At 42.9% G+C, this 17906-nt stretch overlaps 1 protein-coding gene across 1 annotated transcript in view; it reads right to left on the reverse strand.

Annotated features, from left to right (window-relative positions):
* Positions 1–6441: 6441 nt before the first annotated feature.
* Positions 6442–17906, reverse strand: part of SLC23A2 (solute carrier family 23 member 2) — a 146917-nt gene continuing 135452 nt past the window's right edge. Inside the window, exons 13-16 of the mRNA XM_024123283.3 lie at positions 14378–14507; positions 13554–13691; positions 12610–12705; positions 6442–11033 (exon numbers count right to left, since the gene is read on the reverse strand). Coding sequence (XP_023979051.1) covers positions 10801–11033; positions 12610–12705; positions 13554–13691; positions 14378–14507 — 597 coding nt within the window. The 3' untranslated portion in view covers positions 6442–10800. The remainder of the gene's footprint in view (positions 11034–12609; positions 12706–13553; positions 13692–14377; positions 14508–17906) is intronic.

Here is a 17906-nt window from a genome sequence, read left to right on the forward strand (position 1 = left end):
GTCTACCTGCAAAGCTCATCATCTTATCACTGAACCACAATAAAAATGGTTAAGATGCTACTTGAGGTGAAATATTTTTATTTTTCTCACAGTTTTCTGTTGGGCAAGAAGCTCATTCCTAGGAGGACCTCTCTGAGGGTCATTCATCCTGCTTCAAACTCATTCCAACAATTTTTCCAAGGCCACAATGGATCACTTGCTACCTAAGAGGTAAAACATAACAAATAAATGATATGTATGTGTTCATATATATATTACACATGCACACACATACAGGTACATTTATAAGAGGCTCTCTGCTACCTGTGCATCTCCAAAGACAGTTGCTTCATAGGTGATACAAATTAGAAGTTTGAGAGTCAGCGTCTTCATAGGTTGGACGGTTGGCACAGCAAGGGAAGAGAAGTTTTCTTGCCCCTTAGGCCAGGCATGTGTCTGGAGATAGCACTGGCCCAATTCAGGCAAGGGCTGCCTTGGTGTGTGTGTTGGGGGGAAGGGAGTGATGAGGGGGTGGTCACTATAGACTTCTGGGCACTACTCAGTGGCAGATGCCTAAATCTCACCATCTGAGAGTTATTCCTCACCGTGGTTATTTTTCCTCCCAAGGATGGAATGTTCTGGAAGATTTCATCCAACAAGCCATGTCATTTATTAGGCAAAACCTTCCTATACAGGACAAAAGGTGTATCAGCTTCAGCACTTTCATATTTTTACTGAGATATACTTGGCTACAACTGTTATTTTAACGTTAAGTACAATTTGAGGAAGTGCAATGTTTTGTATTACTATTAGAGGAGTACAGGGACTTTCCCATTTCTTAAACTCCAATATTGCTGAATACAATTATAATACAATTTTCACTACTCAGCCATAAAAGGGAATGGATGGACTTTGATGGTCTTATGCTAAGTGAAATAAGTCAGATAGAGATAGACAAATACTATATGATATGTGGAATCTAAAAAATACAACAAACTAGTGAATATAACAAAAAAGCAGACTCACATATATAGAGAACAAACTAGTGGTTAACCAGTGGGGAGAGGGAAGGGGAGAAGGGCACAATAGGGTTAGGGGGTTAAGAGGTACAAACTATTAGGTATAAACTAAGCTAACAAGGATATATTGTATAATACAGAGAATATAGGCAATACTTATAATAACTGTAAATGGAGTATAACCTTTAAAAATTGTGAATCACTATACTGTACACCTTTAACATACAGTATTGTACATCAACTATACTTCAATTAAAAATTGTAATACAATTTTCATCCTCTTTGAAAAAAGCATTTATATAATTTGTATTTAAAATAGTTAGAAAATACAGAAAAATAAAAAGATAGAAAAAAAGGAATAAATGTAACCTGTAACCCCACTTCCCAAAGATAATGATCAAAAGTTTTGGAGTATATTTTCATTTCTTTTAAGCACACATTCACATAAATATAAAGGTATTTGTAATAAAATTGAAATATGTGATATCTTTATTGCTGAATAAACAAGAGTCTGGTAAATGGATGCAGATGGAACCAAACTGAAGAAAGTCCAAGGAGAGGCCAACTCAAAAGGCCTAAAGGATTTTAATTTCAACTCATGGGCTTTGGGGGGAAAAGTAACTAACCAAATCCACCATAAGTCCTACTGCCGAACAAACAGAAATCTTCTTTAGTATAAACAGTCAGGAAAAAAGAAAATCACCAAGCACATGAAAAGATTCAATAGTCAAAAAAAGGGTATATTGGGAGGAATTGAAAGAAACATTTCCCAATGAAACAAACATATGACATGGGGGAAAACTTTTAAGCAAAGTTCCTAAGATACATTTTCAGTGGACTTGAGAGGTTATTGCATCTATGAAAAGATCGCCTCATGGAAGATTGTGTTTTAATTTGAAATACAATTACAAAGCCCAAATTTGAAAAGGGAATGCCCCCTAATAAACTACTGGATCTGGGAATTGAGATTTCATGGCTGTAAACATCACAAAAGGAGAGACCACATGCTGTCTGATGGAAGGACACACAATCACTTATAAAGTAGTGCTTCCCCCACCCCAGGCAAAGGAATATGTTTGGGGGGAATGCACTCAGCACCTCCTGTAGGAAACTACAGGACAAATAAATTGCTCAACAAAATAAACTTCAAGGAAGGAAGACAGAAAGAGTGAGAGAGCAACAGAGATGTATCAATCAATATCAATGGCAACGTGTGGACATTATGTGGATCCTGTCTCTAGCATTTATGAGACAACTGGAAATTTGAACACTGACTAAAAATGTATCATATTAAATAAACACTGCTAATTTTTTAAGATAATTGTTTGGTTTTTAAAAAACTATCTTTTAGGGACTTCCCTGGTGGCCCAGGGGTTAAGAATCTACCTTCTAATGCAGAGGACGCAGGTTCGATCCCTGGTTGGGGAACTAAGATCCCACATACCGTGGGGCAGCTAAGCCTGCGCGCCACAATGAGAGGGCCCGTGTGCTGCAACTACAGAGCCCATGTGCTCTGGAGCCCACGCGCCACAACTAGAGAGAAGCCTGAGCACCGAAATAAAGAGCCTGCACACCACAACGAAGAACCTGCGTGCTGCAACTAAGATCCGATGCAGCCAAAATAAACCAATAAATAAATAGGAAGGAAATTTTTAAAAAACCTATCTTTTAGGGGTAACTACTGAAATGTTTATAAATGAAGTGAAATGTCTAGGATTTGATCAAAACAATGGGGAAGGGAAAGTTGAGGGATGGGGATGAAACAAGAGTGGCCAGCAGTTGATACCCGTTAAGCTGGATGATGGGCACATGGGGGGCTATTATGCTATTCTCTCTACTTTTGTGCATGTTTGAAAGTTACTAAAACAAATTGCTCAAAAATTGCGCTAGAAACATGAGCAAGAGGTTGGGTAATCCAGAAAATCAAGTCAGTGACTTAGATCATTGCACAGGAAATTCTCCCAAAACTTAGAGGAAATGGAAAAAGATAGTATGAGTGAAACTATGAAACTTATAGAGACGTGGGAGATGCAGTGTGAACATAAAATCAGAATTCCAGAAGAATGCACGAACAGAACCAACAGGGGACAAGCAATAAACTTCATTAAAGAACATGTCCATTATTGGTTTCTTCTCTAACCAACAAGTTTTTTTTTGTTTGTTTGTTTGTGTTTATTTGTGGTACGCGGGCCTCTCACTGCTCTGGCCTCTCCCGTTGCGGAGCAGAGGCTCAGGGGCCATGGCTCACGGGCCTAGCCACTCCGCGGCATGTGGGATCTTCCCGGACCGGGGCACAAACCCGCGTCCCCTGCATCGGGAGGCGGACTCTCAACCACTGCGCCACCAGGGAAGCCCCCAGCAAGTTATTTAGCAATATTTTATACATCCAAATACATAGAGATTTTAAAATTTATTAACTTCTAACATTGTGTACAGTTATAGAACATGTTCCATATGATATTTTGAAAAAATTTTAAGGCTTGCTTTAGTGCCTAGGACACGAACAGCTTTTAGAAACATCCTTGAGTGCTTGTGAGGAATGTGTACTCTCTAACTGTTGGATGCAGAATTCTAGACAGGCCCTTTGGTCACTTAACCTTTCTTAGCTTTTGTCTGCCTGACCTATCAAAGGGAAGTATTGGAACCTCCCACTGGCAGGTGGACTTACCAATTTCTTCCTGTAGTTCTATCCATTTATACTGCATAAATTTTGAGGCTATCTGATTAGGTGCATGTGCTTAATATTGACTCCTCTTTGGAAACTGAACCTTCCTTTTTTTTCCCTTGGTTATGCTGTACAGCTTGCAGGATCTTACTTTCCCGACCAGGGCTTGAACCCCGGGCACACGGCAGTGAAAGCACTGTGTCCTAACCACGAGGGAACTCCCAGAACCTCCCTATCCTTAACAATTTTTTTTTTGGTCTTAGGATTTGTCTGAAAATAATATAATAGATGGTTAGTATTTGCCCCACGTGATTTTTCCCCCATTCTATTTTTTTTTTTTTTTTTTTTTTGTGGTATGCGGGCCTCCCTCTGTTGTGGCTTCTCCCGTTGCGGAGAAGCAACGGACCGGGGCACGAACCCGTGTCCCCTGCATCGGCAGGCGGACGCGCAACCACTGCGCCACCAGGGAAGCCCTCCCCCATTCTTTTACTTGCAATTTTGCACATCCTTATGTAAACCAGTCTCGTGTAAACAGTGCTTCTAAACATATCTGTGGTGAAGGAGCAATTGCTTTTTGTTTTTCCCAATCCATTATAGGTTAAGACTTTTGTAAAATATACCAAAAAATAAATTTCTAGAATTAAAGACATGCAAACTACAAGCCAGATATTTTAGTATTAGATTCAACACACATAAAATGACTGTCAAATTGCTTAGAAACTTTTATAGTTTCGAAGCCACTATCAACTTCTGAACATAAGTTGCTTCAGCCTTCAACAATCACAGCCACACTTTTGAGCCCAGTGTTGTAAACAGCATATTATGAGGATTTTGTTATCTGGCCTAACAAACTATCTTTTAATTGGCAAGTTTAGTCCGTTTATAGTTGGCCTTGTTATAGTTGGTATATTTGGGCTTGTTTCTCTCATCTCTGTAAGTCTCCTCTCTTCTCCCATCACCAAGTTGATATGGCCTGGAATTATAATTTGAGCACATTATGGGTATTTTTTCTTTCCTTTGGCCTTCACTACATTTTAATGACCAGGTGTTATAGGCTGTTTGTGTCCACCCAAATTCATTTGTTGAAACCTAATCGCCAGTGTGTTGGTATTAGGAGGTGGGGCCTTTGGGAGGTGATTAGGTCATGAGGTTGAAGTCCTCTCGAATGGGAGTAGTGCCCTCATAAAAGAGCCTCAAAGAGCTTGATCTTTTGCCCATTCCACCACGTAAAGACACAGAGAGAAGATGGCTATCTCCGAATCAGGTCCTCACCAGATACCGAATCTGCCATGCCAAGATTTCTAGCCTCCAAAACTGTAAGAAGTGCTTTTGTTTCTAAGCCACCCAGTCTATGGTTTTCTGAGAGCAGCCATAAAGGACCAGGACAGCAAGTTTACCCAGATCTTTACTGCTCACCTTTCCCTCAGTTGTCTCGTACAGTACTTCCTAGGTTTGTTTTTCCTCATATTTAAGTACTTCATCCAAAGTACTTAAATGGGGGCCTTTGAGTGGCTAGACATAAAATACTAAGTTCAAAGTTCTTTTTCTTCAGTCCTTAAAAATGTACTCCACAAACAGGGCTGCTGTTGGAAAATTTGGTGTCCATGGGTTCCCAGCTTTAAAGGGCTTCGTTTTTGCTCATTCTCTCTGCAAGCTTTCAGAATTATTTTTGTCTTTGTCACTCTTATGTTTTACTATCCAGCAGTGAAGATGAATGAACTACATCAGTTATGTACCAACATGAAAGAATCTCACAATGAGTAAAATGTGACCATACACCTTTTACATAATGTCCAAAAACATGCAAAACTAAAACTAAACGGTAAATTGTTTAGGGATGCATATATATGGCAAAATTTTGAAGAAAAGCAAGAAAAGGATAAACCCAAATGGGGATGTACCAGGAGAGAGGCCCATGGGGTCCGGGGTGGCAGGGCCTTTAGTACTGAAATGTGCTGTTGTCCCAACTGGGGGTGAGAACATGGGTACTCTTTTTAAAATACCTCACATATATTTTCTGCATGTATATAGTGTAAGGTAAGACATTACCACCTTGTAACTGGATGCCTAGCAGTGGCTCATAGGTCAGGATACTGGGAAGAGGAAGCAGCAGGTTGAACACTCTATGGGAGTGGCTGTGGTCGTCACTATGGCTGAAACTGCCAGAGACAAACCAGGGATAGAGATGGGGATGGAGGAGCTCTAAGTTTGTTCTAAATTAAGAAACACACCAATTAAACACTTCTGGACTTGTCTTCATACCCCACCAGGAGCCATGCCTCTGACTGAATGAGCTGTCACCAGCTGCTCTCAGGCTTGGCTCTGAGCTTTTTCTGGCACCCACAACTCAGCATTTCCTGTCCCAGCCAAAATAGTCGGCCTGAAGAGGCCAAGACTGCTCTGGGAGACTTTGATTCCACTGTGTGGACACAACAGCCTTTCTGGTCCCTAAAAGGACTCCAGCCTCCAGATGTCACTAACTTACTAAGAGACTCATAATTTCACGCCAAAGTCCAGCATGAGTGCAACCTCTAACCAAGGTCTCCCTTCCTCCTTGGGCATCCTCCCAAGGAGCCCACCGTGGTTCTCTAGCTGTGGGGGCCAATGATACTTCAGCAACTGCTTTCCTCCTTTGAGTCTTCGATGTATCTAACAAAGGTGAACTTGTTGAACTAAAATTTTTACTAGTCAAGTTCCCTCCCCGAAGTGATGACTTTTAAATAATGACAGGTTTCTTTAAAGACCAGCCAAAAAAGGTACATGAACAGCAGAACTGTGTCCAGGAGAGCTTTTATTTGTACGGAACAGTTTTAAAAATACAGAATAAAATAGCTTTATCTCTACTATTATTCACAACATCTGGTCCAAATATTACATATTTTTAAAATACTTAAACGTTTAATGAAGCCATGTTAGAAAAACAATATGAAAATTCTTTTTAAAAACTCCATAAAAGAATTAGACATCTCAAAAAACAACCCCACCCCAAATACCCTCAGTATGCAAAATAAAAAACAAACAAAATCCCAGAAAGGTATATAGCCAGTCAGTCACAAAAACTTAAGGAAAATATAGGCATCCCCACTGTTTTAAGAACAGTCAGAAATTTATTAACATGTCAAACAAAGGTTGTTACGAACAAAAAGGGTATTAACTTGACTGTCAGTAAGACCGCACCACTGGGAAGGGTGTCCTAAGTGTTGGGAAAAACACAGAGCAATTCTAAGGAGGCTGGATGTTACTAGTGTAGAGTGAAGACGAGGCACAGTCAAGAACAGACTAAAAGGACAGGAATGTGCGGAGGCTGCTGATAAGGGATACTCTGCGCTAACGTGCTTCACAGGTCCACGGGCAGATGCTGAACGCGGGCAAAAACGGGCAATCTTCTTGCACTACTCCAGTTGTGACTGCGGGAGGGGTGAAGTGTGGGGGAGATCCTATTCTCTGTGTCAAAATCATAAGGGGACAGAGCACAACACGCATGGCATGTGAGGCCCCAGGTGTTTCCCTAAAGCCAACAGTGGCTCCCTGGAGAAGTGGGCCCCTGTGAGAGCTCAGGCTGCCACGGTGTCCAGGGGGCACAGCTGGGTGAGCACACTAGGGGGCAGCAACAGTCACGCTAGGCCTGCTGCCTGCAGCTGAGCATCCACCTCAAGCCATGGGGGTGAGTGTGCAGGATGCTGCCTTTCTTTGAGCCAGACAGGTTCTGGGATGAGGCTTCCGCCACAGCTCCTTGTTCGTCTCCTATCTGGCCTGACCACTCTTGTGGCATCGATATTATGGAGGATTATAGTTGCCAACTTCAAGTCTAAGTTGCTAGTACCAATATTTCAGCAGAGACATGAATTAAAGAAATAACAACTTAGCTCATGGTCATAAAATATATGCATGGGTAAATAAAGTATACACACATACGAAAGATTCATCAATGGAGAAATTCTATCATCACATGACATTGTCATGAAAATTATCATTCCCTCCCTGGAAAACTGTGACTATTATCCTGGGTAGAAATGTTATTTTACTATATGGAAATACTGTAATATTCATGCATAAACCAGGTTGTCATCATGAAAGTCAGTATTCTACAGTATGAAGCAAATCCTGTATGTGAATTTGTTACCATGAAAACGGGAAACCATCAGGACCCATGGTTAAGCCACTTCCCTTGCCTTGGTCAATCACAAGAAACTTACTACAATCTAACATTTGAAATCATCTTAAGAAAGATTCTGTATCAATGAATCTATGTTTAATTCCCTAGTGAGAATAAGAATGAAAATTGCCTACAAAGACTGGAGCCACTTCCCATTGTGAACCATTTAGATATTTTATCAAAACCAGTAGTGGGTTCACCCTTGCTGCCACAGTGATATTGCAGCATCTACTGTCCTATTTATAAGTTTCTACTTTCCACATCAGGATCACCAATGTAAATGTGAAAACGGTGGGTAGGTGTTCACGTGGGAATTGGAGGGTGAATGCCCTGCCCAAGGACATTCACATCCAAAATATCCTAAAACATTCTATTGGCCAAAGCATAGTGGATATGTGGCCCCAGCAATGCAAGTGGGAGGTGCACAGGCACAGACCGTGCATGGCCACTGTGTCCCCCAAAACCTCCCCTTCAGGTGTGTGCTTAAACACAAGAGCAGATGAATATATTTTTCTTTCAACTACAGACTCATTCTGTAGCAATATCTGCTAGCCAGAGGACACTTCCTAATCTCCTGTCCCCTTCCCCCACCTTGGACAGAGAATCTAAGTTGGCCCCAATGGAACAAGAAGGGCGAAAACCCTCTTTTTCCAATAGGAGGTGTGGGCACAGGGCTTCTTTGCACATTTGAAGGCTTACGGAAAATATCCCCCCAGACCAGCAGGCCTGAAACCTCTCAGTAAGCCCAGCCCAGGAGAGTTTTCAGAAGGGAGAGGGCTCCTAGACATCTGAAGTACATGCCTTGAGTGTTACCCACTGGGAGGGAAGATTCCTGGGTCAAGTTAAGGTGAAAGGAACTTGTTCCTGAATTACCAATGGTTCAGAGGCTTTCATTTGGATATTTGGTCCTTCGGTTAATCTAGAGAGCTAGAATACTGCAATCTCTGGGATGTTTTACAATTTTCCTCATTGTTCAGAGGAGAGAAATTGGAGATGCTGAGCAAATACAAATAGAAGGAACTAAGCAACTAAGGGGACAACTAGGGCTGTCAGCCTCGAGGGCTTACCGAGTCAAACGGATGAAAATCATTTAACCAGTGTGCTTCTAAAGTAAATATGCACCAAATAAACTTCAAAAAAACATACCATACACATTTAAATTTAGAATCTAAGTTCTTTACTTAATCTGCAATAAGGTCTCGGTAAAACAATGCAGTGGCTCTGAAATGTTCTTGCCAGAATAGGCCTTAAAGCCCCAAACTTTACAGGAGTCAAGAAGGCTGTAGTGACACAATAATGCTGCCAAAGACATCCCAGTGTGGTGAGCTGAGCCAGTTGCGGGGGCAGGAAGTTCACCATGTGGACACAAGGCTGCCAAGAGCCATGTGCTCACTGCCTGGTAAACAACCAGGTAAATACTTAAGAAGCATTACCTCAAGAAACGAGGTCACTCAGGATTTTCCTCTGATTGCAAATTTCAAGCCAAATTCAATAAAAGTCATTTTTGTCAGAAACAATTTAATATTATTAATTAGAATTCAACAGAGAGGGCCTGCCAGCTGCTCTTCTTACTACCTTCAGCAATAACTTAAACAGGAAAGGCAGCATTTGGCCAGGGGATCTAACCTTCCCCTCTGCAAAATCAAAATCCAGTGGACATTCAACATGGCAACTCACAGAAAGTCTCCTTAAGCCTTAACTGACAGATATGAATGGCAACAGAACTGCAGTGATTAATTTACCAGGAGGCCGCACCATTCAATATGGCGGCTCTTTGTCACCTGCCCCAGCTTCCCTTCTTCACAAAACAAATTCACGTATAACTTAACCCATGGTTTCTGGGCTCTGGTCCAGTAGTCACTTTTGATAAATAGATTAAGCATTACGTATTTACACTTTCATGGTATCAAGCAATACAAAACACAACCACAATAATGGTTACTGGCCTTTAAGAGCCAGGACAACAAGCTTCCCTGATGGTGTCTACAGCTTTACAAATGCTGGTTCCTTTCTTAATGGGGGATAGGAGGTGAGGGACAAGTAATAGGGATGTAAGGTAAGAGGGTAACATGGAAAAACACTGATTTCAAAAATCTATAGTCAATAACATTAAATAGGAATAAAATCTTGTAATAATAGATACACACAACAATAACTGACATCCACATGTCAGCAGAACCAAGACCCCCATAAACACCTGCTTGGTGCCCTCATGGGCACTCTATACCCGTCACACCAGCCAGGAGTGATAAATGCCAGATAGAGTGTCTCAGCTACTAGTAAAAAAAAAAGAGGCCAATATGAGATGTGCTGGCCCAGCTTGGGCCAGGGTGGCACCAAGAAAGTGTAGTTGAGAATCAGATACTGATTTCAAGGTACCTTCCCTTCCCGTCCAATCCCCCAATTTCCATTCTAATTATATCTGTACAGACTTTACCCGTGCACAGATCTGGGCATAGAGTAAGCATGTCACTGTTTTCAACTGGCCAGCAGCCACCTCCTACAGGAGTATCAGGGAACACAGAATCTCATTTGACAATGCAAGGATACTAGTGCCCCTTGACCAGAGGAGGTCTTTGCAGGTGAAGGTCCCGGTGCTTCCAAGCACAGAAAGCCCCTGGACCCTGGAGGTGGCCTGTAAGAAAGCTAGCACAGGGTGTTAGAAGAGTGCTGAAAACAAGGAATCGCTGTGGGCTTCAAGCATCCACTCCCACGGGAGGACAGGAACTTCAAATTCAGTGACCATGGCCAACAATGGATGCTCTCAAGGGCAAAGGGTCAAGGGCTTAAATAAAAAGATAGGTGAGACACCATATTAGACAGGATCACAACCCACAACAAAAAAGCTACTTGTAATCTGTCTTAGCTCTGGGGTGGACAATGTAAATGCAGATCTACAAACATATATGTTACTGCTTGTTACTGAGCAAGGAACTACAGGTTCATGCCTCACTGCGGCTGGGCCACAGGGCGAGCTACGGCTATACTGTGGCCTGCGAGTCTTCATCTGAACTCCGGCTGTTAGTGCTCTTCCTGAGGCCTTTCCATGTGTAGCCTGCAAAGGTTGGGCTGATGGGTAAGTAGCTGAAACATCTGTATTTTTTAATAATGTTCATGCCAAATGGCAAGTCGTAGGATTCCATGCCATCAAGAGACTTGCTCCCTTTGCCCACGCCCTTCTTCCATTTCCTGATTCCCCTTTCCTCTGGAGTACCTGTGGAACACACACACACAACAAAACAAAAACAGAACAATGGAATGTTTAGTTAAATAGTTCTACCAAGAATTGAGATTCTCCACTGCTGCTGTCTCATAGATTGAAAGGAATGGGATGACAGAAAGAACACTTGAGGAGTAGCTGATGCCCAATCCAGAAAACTAAGAATCACTAATCCCTCAAAACAACCACTTCTCTCTAAAACGCCTATCTGATCTTGCAAAATGGGGCCCAGAGTCATTATTACATCTCACAATGCCTTCACCACTTGGTCATTGCACACCCACCCACCACTCATCCAGACATATCACATTTTATACTGTTTTGCTCCATTTCAGTGGGTGGGGGGTGCATTTGTCACATATTCCCCACTTGTTGTGCTCCTGTGAGGATGAACTGCCACTGGCATAACACCCCTGGCAATTCTGTACCCTGACAGATGAGTCAGGGAGAAAGATCTGGACCTAGAGGGTTCAGCAACTCCTGGACTCCTTTTCAAAAATCTTTCCGGTGCAGAGAGGAGCACTGGCACCTGTTAGGGCTACATGGGAGCCCTAACAATGTACTTCTCTGCCTGAGCCTGAGTGTTGAGCTTGACTCTATGGTGCAGGGCTTAGGAGCCTCTCACATATAAGCTATGCCCTCTCATGGGCATTTCAGTAATAAAACTGACTTTAATTTCCATCTGCCTGACTCCTTTGTCTCTCTCTCACTTAATGCTGACTTAGGAGAGAAAGAGGATGTTACTGGCCTCCCACAAATCTAACACCTTCCACCTATTCATGTGTGTGATTCCTTCTGCCAGATGTGTTCACCCTTCGCTCCCCCAGTAACCTCTTCTTGATTGAGGCTTTTTGGAGGTAGGTTACGGGCAAAATCTCAATAAAACCTTCAAGCTCGAGAATAAACATCATCCTTCCTTGACAGCGGATGAATCTACCAGTGCATCCATGGCAGCACTTTACAACGATACAAAGCAGCCTCCTCTAGGAAGCTGGGAAGGCCACAAGGCAGGGCCGACATCACATCCTAGTCCATCACCCAGCACTTGGCATAGAATGCACCAGCTGTGAAACAAGGGCTATGGGTGTTGGAGAGAGAGCTGCCTCCATACATCTCTCAGGCACTGGTCCTGGCCGTGGCCTGCCTCTGGAATGACTCATTTAAAGGACAGGCTCCACAAGGAGAAGAAGTGCTGCCCACTGGTAGCAGCTGGCTCAGGAGTGTGTGAACAAGTCAACGAAAGCCAAACTGCAGAGCTCCAGGCAAGGCTGAGCAGAAGGGCAGGCACAGCTGGAGCATGCTTAAGGCATCCCGCTGCCGCTTCACCATATGCAAGGAATTCACCTGCGTTTTCTTAAATGTAATTCAGCAAGAAGGAAAAAAAAAACTAAGTTTATTAGCAAAAGTGATTCATGAAAGGTGGTTGAAAGTGTCATCTCAACCACTTTAGAAAAGACAGTTTTAACCAGTGATTGCTTAGAACTGATTCACTCTTCCTGCTTCCCATATTTATTTGGCAAAAAAAAGTAAGTCACATATGTAATAAGCATGTTTGATATATACCACATACCTGGGATGGTGTTATCCAAAATAAAAGCCACACAGCCTCCTACAAACATAGCAGTTGTGAGAAGAACATTCAACACTTGATCGATTCCTGTTATCCCTGAAAATGACATAGCAACTGGTCACTGCCAACCAGAAGAGGCCTGCCCTTGACTTAGAAAGGAACACTGGGGTGGACACTAATTGCCAGTCCGTCAATACAGTGCATGAAAGTGTAAATTTCTGCTATGCATGTGTAGATAAATTTTTGCCAATAACATGTTAAACTACTATGAATGCTTTCAACAATAATCAAAAGTTATCTCCATAAGGAAAATTCCTAACAATGGTTCACAGAAGATAAAACTAATACAGTGAAGTTCAACCTGTAATGAACTATGAAGAATTTGGGGGTGGAGGGGGTGTTGTTTGCAGATTAAAAAAAAAATCAATATAAAAGATGGCTGTTGTAAGGCTGAAAATTTTATGAAGTGAATAACAAGACAACAAAAATATTTGTGGGGTCAGCAATCAAACGAAGGGCTTCAGAATTCCGGGTTACTAATTAGTGCTTAGCTTCTTTTAATTAGGAGCAACTTTATTTCTAAAGATGTTATCACATGAATGAGATATATTAAGACAGAAGTTCACACACTTTCTATATTTAAAAATATAATGATCCCCAACAGAAAAATAACATGTGTTTGGTGAGAATATGGAGAAATAGAAATCACTGTGTCCCACATACCTGGTGGGAATGTAAAATGGTTCACCTGCTATGGAAAACAGGTGGTTAGGAGTGCAAAGGGCTTCCAGATAAGCTTCGGCCAAGTGGGATTTAAATGAAAAACATAGATGAACATTCATCAAAATGATTCCTGAAGTTCCAAAGTCCTCTCGATGAGCTGTTTGTGAACTGCTGGCTGTGGTTCCAACTTCCCCACAAGATTCAAGGCCTGTTTTCCCTACCTGTGACGAGAGGGTTCTGTCTGAGGTAACTTGGAAGGACAAGCCCAAAGAAGATTGAAAATCCAAGCACAAAGAGGTTCCGGGAAGAATTTAAATCAATGAACTGCAGGTTAGAGAGTCCAACAGCTGTGATCATTCCTGGAGAGAAAAACATTAGACCACAAGCTCCATTATCTCGCCTATGGCATGAATGACAGACACACTGTTGAAGACAGACTCCCTACAATGTCCTTTCTCGGTCCCATCAGAAACAGGTTGGGAGACCTGTGTAGTGACAGGACAGGGACCAAAATGTGACCACCTGGGTCTCTGATCCAAATGACCCTCAGCCTAGGCACTATTTGGGCCTAAATAAGGGGCATAAACATCACACTATGCTTTTTTTAGACCAGGAAGAAAACTAAGGACATTGGTTCTCCCTCAAAAACTTAATTCAAACAATTTCAATTACATTAGGAAATGCACCCAAATATCAAGTCCCTGATTACTACAGATGAATGGCACAGAGATCAAATCGAGTCCCATCGTAAAAATGGTCAGTTTTAAATGGCCCAGAGGGGAAGATATCTGAGTTTAAATCAATTAGAAATGGCAACTAGAGGGAATAAAATTTAATTTGATTTTTCCTAGCTCAATTATTCTACCTTTAACATCAATTCAACTCAGAAAGTGTTATGTGTTTATATGTTTTTAAGGTATATCCTTTTGTATTTAAAAAAAATTTTATCGTTACCTTCAATCTCACTGAAGGGATTCCTTAGCAAATGTGAAGAAAGAAAAGGAGCCTGAGAAGGAAGCCGGCTATCAAGGAAATGGAATTTTACCAAAGAGAGTACAGAAGAGGGCGCCAAGCACAGGATCCGGGAGAGAGGCGAAGAGGGCACTGAACTTTCCAATCATGCCTAATGCCAGCATGAGTGCTGCGCCGTACTGTATCACCCGACGACTGCCAACCTGTGGGACACACAGAGGGCAGAGACAGGCGTTCACCTCGAGGCCCTCCAGCAGCACACACAACTACTCAGGCCCCGCAGGAAAATGTGACAAAACCCACAGACAAAATCTGTATTACTCTTAAAACTTTTAGTTAAGAGGGTTCAGTCTCTTTTCACAATGAGGATTGATCTCAATACTCAAAACACATAAATATTACTATAAACACAACTAGAGTAAAAAGATTACCACCACCTTTCCTTGTTCCCATCCCATCTGGTTCTTGCCAGAAGCTGACTGTTCTGCTCTCCTTGACTACGGGGATCCTGGGGCTCAGCCTTTGCATCTCTGAGCCCTGGGCAATGTCACCTCAGTGTGTACCTGTTCCTGCGCTCTGGTCCTGGGTTTCTAATGTCCACAGTCACTGGCCAGGATGATCTTCTAGTGTCTCAAATGCAAAATACAAAAACTACACTTGGCCACTGCTTCTCTTCTGGGTTCTGGCAAATCAGACAAAACCCCCAAACATTTCTGGAACTACTTTTCCTCCTGGTGTATTACTCATTAGAGGTGGCAAAGCCTGGAGACCAAAGAGTGCAGGAGCTGCTTGGCTCCTGTCTCTGCTCTACCTCTAACTATGAGACAGGCATTAGCCTCTCTGGGTGGCAGGATCCTCATCTCTGTAACAATGAACGGTGTGCTTCTGCTTTGAGGATTAAATGAGATGCATGTAAAATAGTCTGAACACCACCTGGGAAGCATTAGGCTATTTGACAGCCTCCCACCTGAACTTGCTGCCTCTGGCCTTTCCTCTGCCCACATGTCCTCTCCACTATGATGGAGTGACCTCTTTAACATCGTGATCTGGGAGGTTAGTCCCCTGCCTAAGTCTTCGGGTTCTCATCTCCCTCTGGCCAGTTCTCAGACACATCCTTCAAAATACTACCCCAATGCTACCTCTTCTGCAAAGCCTTCTTTGATTCCAAGGCTTGGCTTCCCCAACTCTGGACTTCTGCAGCACCATGTAAAGCATTTCCCATGTGGTCCCAACTTTATTGGTTAAGCTTGATCTCTGCCTTCTAGAAGCGTTCATCTAGTCCACTGTCACCCAGGTAGTGAGAGATGGAGCTAGCACTGGGCTCAAGAATCCTGCACTGTTGGCCCCTACTCTGTGCTGCCTCTCCCAGGAAAACATCCTGAAGACATAAACTGGATAAAAGAGGTTCCAGAAATGGAATAGTGTCCACAGGGCTTTATGTATGACTTACAGTGAATAGAAGATGGCTACTTACATTTTAAGTAACTAAAATGAAATGAAATGTAAAAGTCAGTCCGTCAGTTGTACTAGCCACATTTCAAGTGCTCAGTAGGCATGTATGGCTGGGGGTTCCCACAGGGGATAGTGCAGGTACAGAACATTTCCACTACTGCACTGTTCTCCTGGATGATGCTGGGCTGGACCTTCCAACAGCTTCTCAATGTGCCCAAGGGTCAAGTTCAGAATAAGAATTGAATCTTTTACTGAGCTGTCCAGCTAGAATCAGTCACAGCTGACACTGGAGCCTAGCGTCCATTACTCCAATTTACAGTTCCTCCCATTATACCACCACTATGTGCAGGGGAGCGGTGAAAAGGTCATGCAAACTGGCAAACGGAGCAAAAATGACTTACGCTTGGCTGTAATACATGATTAGGAAGGCTTTCATTTACAAATAGCTTGTTTTTCAGCATTTTCAAGGACCTACTACGTGACCAGCACTTGGGAAACTGGGATGGGGGGTGGTGATGGATACAAAGATGAGTAAGTCACAAGCTTATGATCAAATAATTGTACTGTTGCAATTGTTATGTTGCGTGGGAGTCCAGTGGGAAGAGAAAACTCTGAAAACTTGGGGAGGGTTCCCTGGAGATGGTCTTGAGGCATAAGTAAGAGAAAGAGCAACCAGACAGAGGGATCCACCTCCCAGCAGGGTCAGCCCTGTTAGGTGTGCAGGGGGGAGGGCTGAGCTGGCCCTAGGGATGCCTGAAACAATAAATCTTTTATGAAAACCATGCAAGGAAGGCTGATCTGCCTTAGATGCTGTCCAAAAAAAGCAGCAAGTTAGCCATTCTTCTGTTCAACAAACATTAACTGAGTGCCTATTATACATTTCTGTTCCAAACACCAGAGACACAGCCCTAAAATCCCTGCCCTGCTGGTGCTTACATGGAGCCGTCACATCTCCTTTCTCCACTCCCTGGAATCACCTCCCAGACTCCCTTCTGATCTCCCTCCTGAACTGTGGCTTTGCCTAGGGCCATTGAAAAATCGACACTGCATTTCTGACTTTCCAAAGTGTTCAACAGGGTGGTATGCTACAGAGGAGAAATGACCTCCCTCTGGATACCACCAAAGAGATAGTTCAGCCTGGGAAGATGGTGTTTACTCTTCCTAGAAATAAACTTAGGGCTAAATATCATATAACAGTATCTCTATTTTGCTTATTTAACCACGTGCTAAGTGCTTTACATCAAGTTATTAATTCCAAAACCTTGCAAGCTATCTTTATAGACAAGGGTATAGAAACTCAGAGAGGTGATGTAACTTGCCCGTGGTCATTTTAGGAGAATGTGATGGAACCAGGGCTGGATCCAAAGCAGCCACCTCCCTACCATGTCATGCTGCCCTTCTCTGTGGGACAAACACTGGAACACACTCAGGAGAGACGTCCTGCACATGGAATCCAACCCATCCAACCCTCAGAACTTCAGAACACACAATGGGGTAGGCAGCCTCAACTCTGATCAAATAGTTAGAATGTCCATGTCTGTACATGGAACGCCATAACTAGATAAAGGATAGCAAACAGTGGAGTTGCCAGGAAATGGAGGTAGATTCTCCGGAAGAGCCACAGATCACCCTCTTTCTATTTGTTCTGGAAGTCTGATACAATGGTCCAGACAGTGGTGTCCGGAAGAATGTCATACAGTGATGGAAACGTTCTGTATCTGTGCTTTCCTGTGGCCCACCAGCCACATGTGGCTACTGACTACCATATTGGACAACACAGATCTAGATCTAGAATTGTCAGATTTCACATCTGAGTTCTAATCAGAAAAATGACTGTCCCAAGTCCTTCAGCTGGACAAGAGGCAGAATACTGCCTATAACCTTGTGCTTCCTTTTTCCTGGGTAGGAATCTTCCATCAGCCACATGGCTCAGGTCACAGAGAAGTTTCTGGTGCAAGTCCTACTTCCCCACCCCAAGGCATCTGTGTAGATGGCTCAATTATACCCCCTTGTGAGTCAGGGCAATGGAAACCAATTCCAGGGCTGATATTGCTCTCAAATGGATAAGGCCTACACCTAGGGTAAGTGGGTCCAAAGGGATTCCAAGGTAAGATCAATTGGCTCAATTAAAAAATGCGGGCAGGGTGCCT

The sequence above is a fragment of the Physeter macrocephalus genome, chromosome 14 (assembly GCF_002837175.3).
Source record: "Physeter macrocephalus isolate SW-GA chromosome 14, ASM283717v5, whole genome shotgun sequence".
Lineage (NCBI taxonomy): Eukaryota > Metazoa > Chordata > Mammalia > Artiodactyla > Physeteridae > Physeter > Physeter macrocephalus.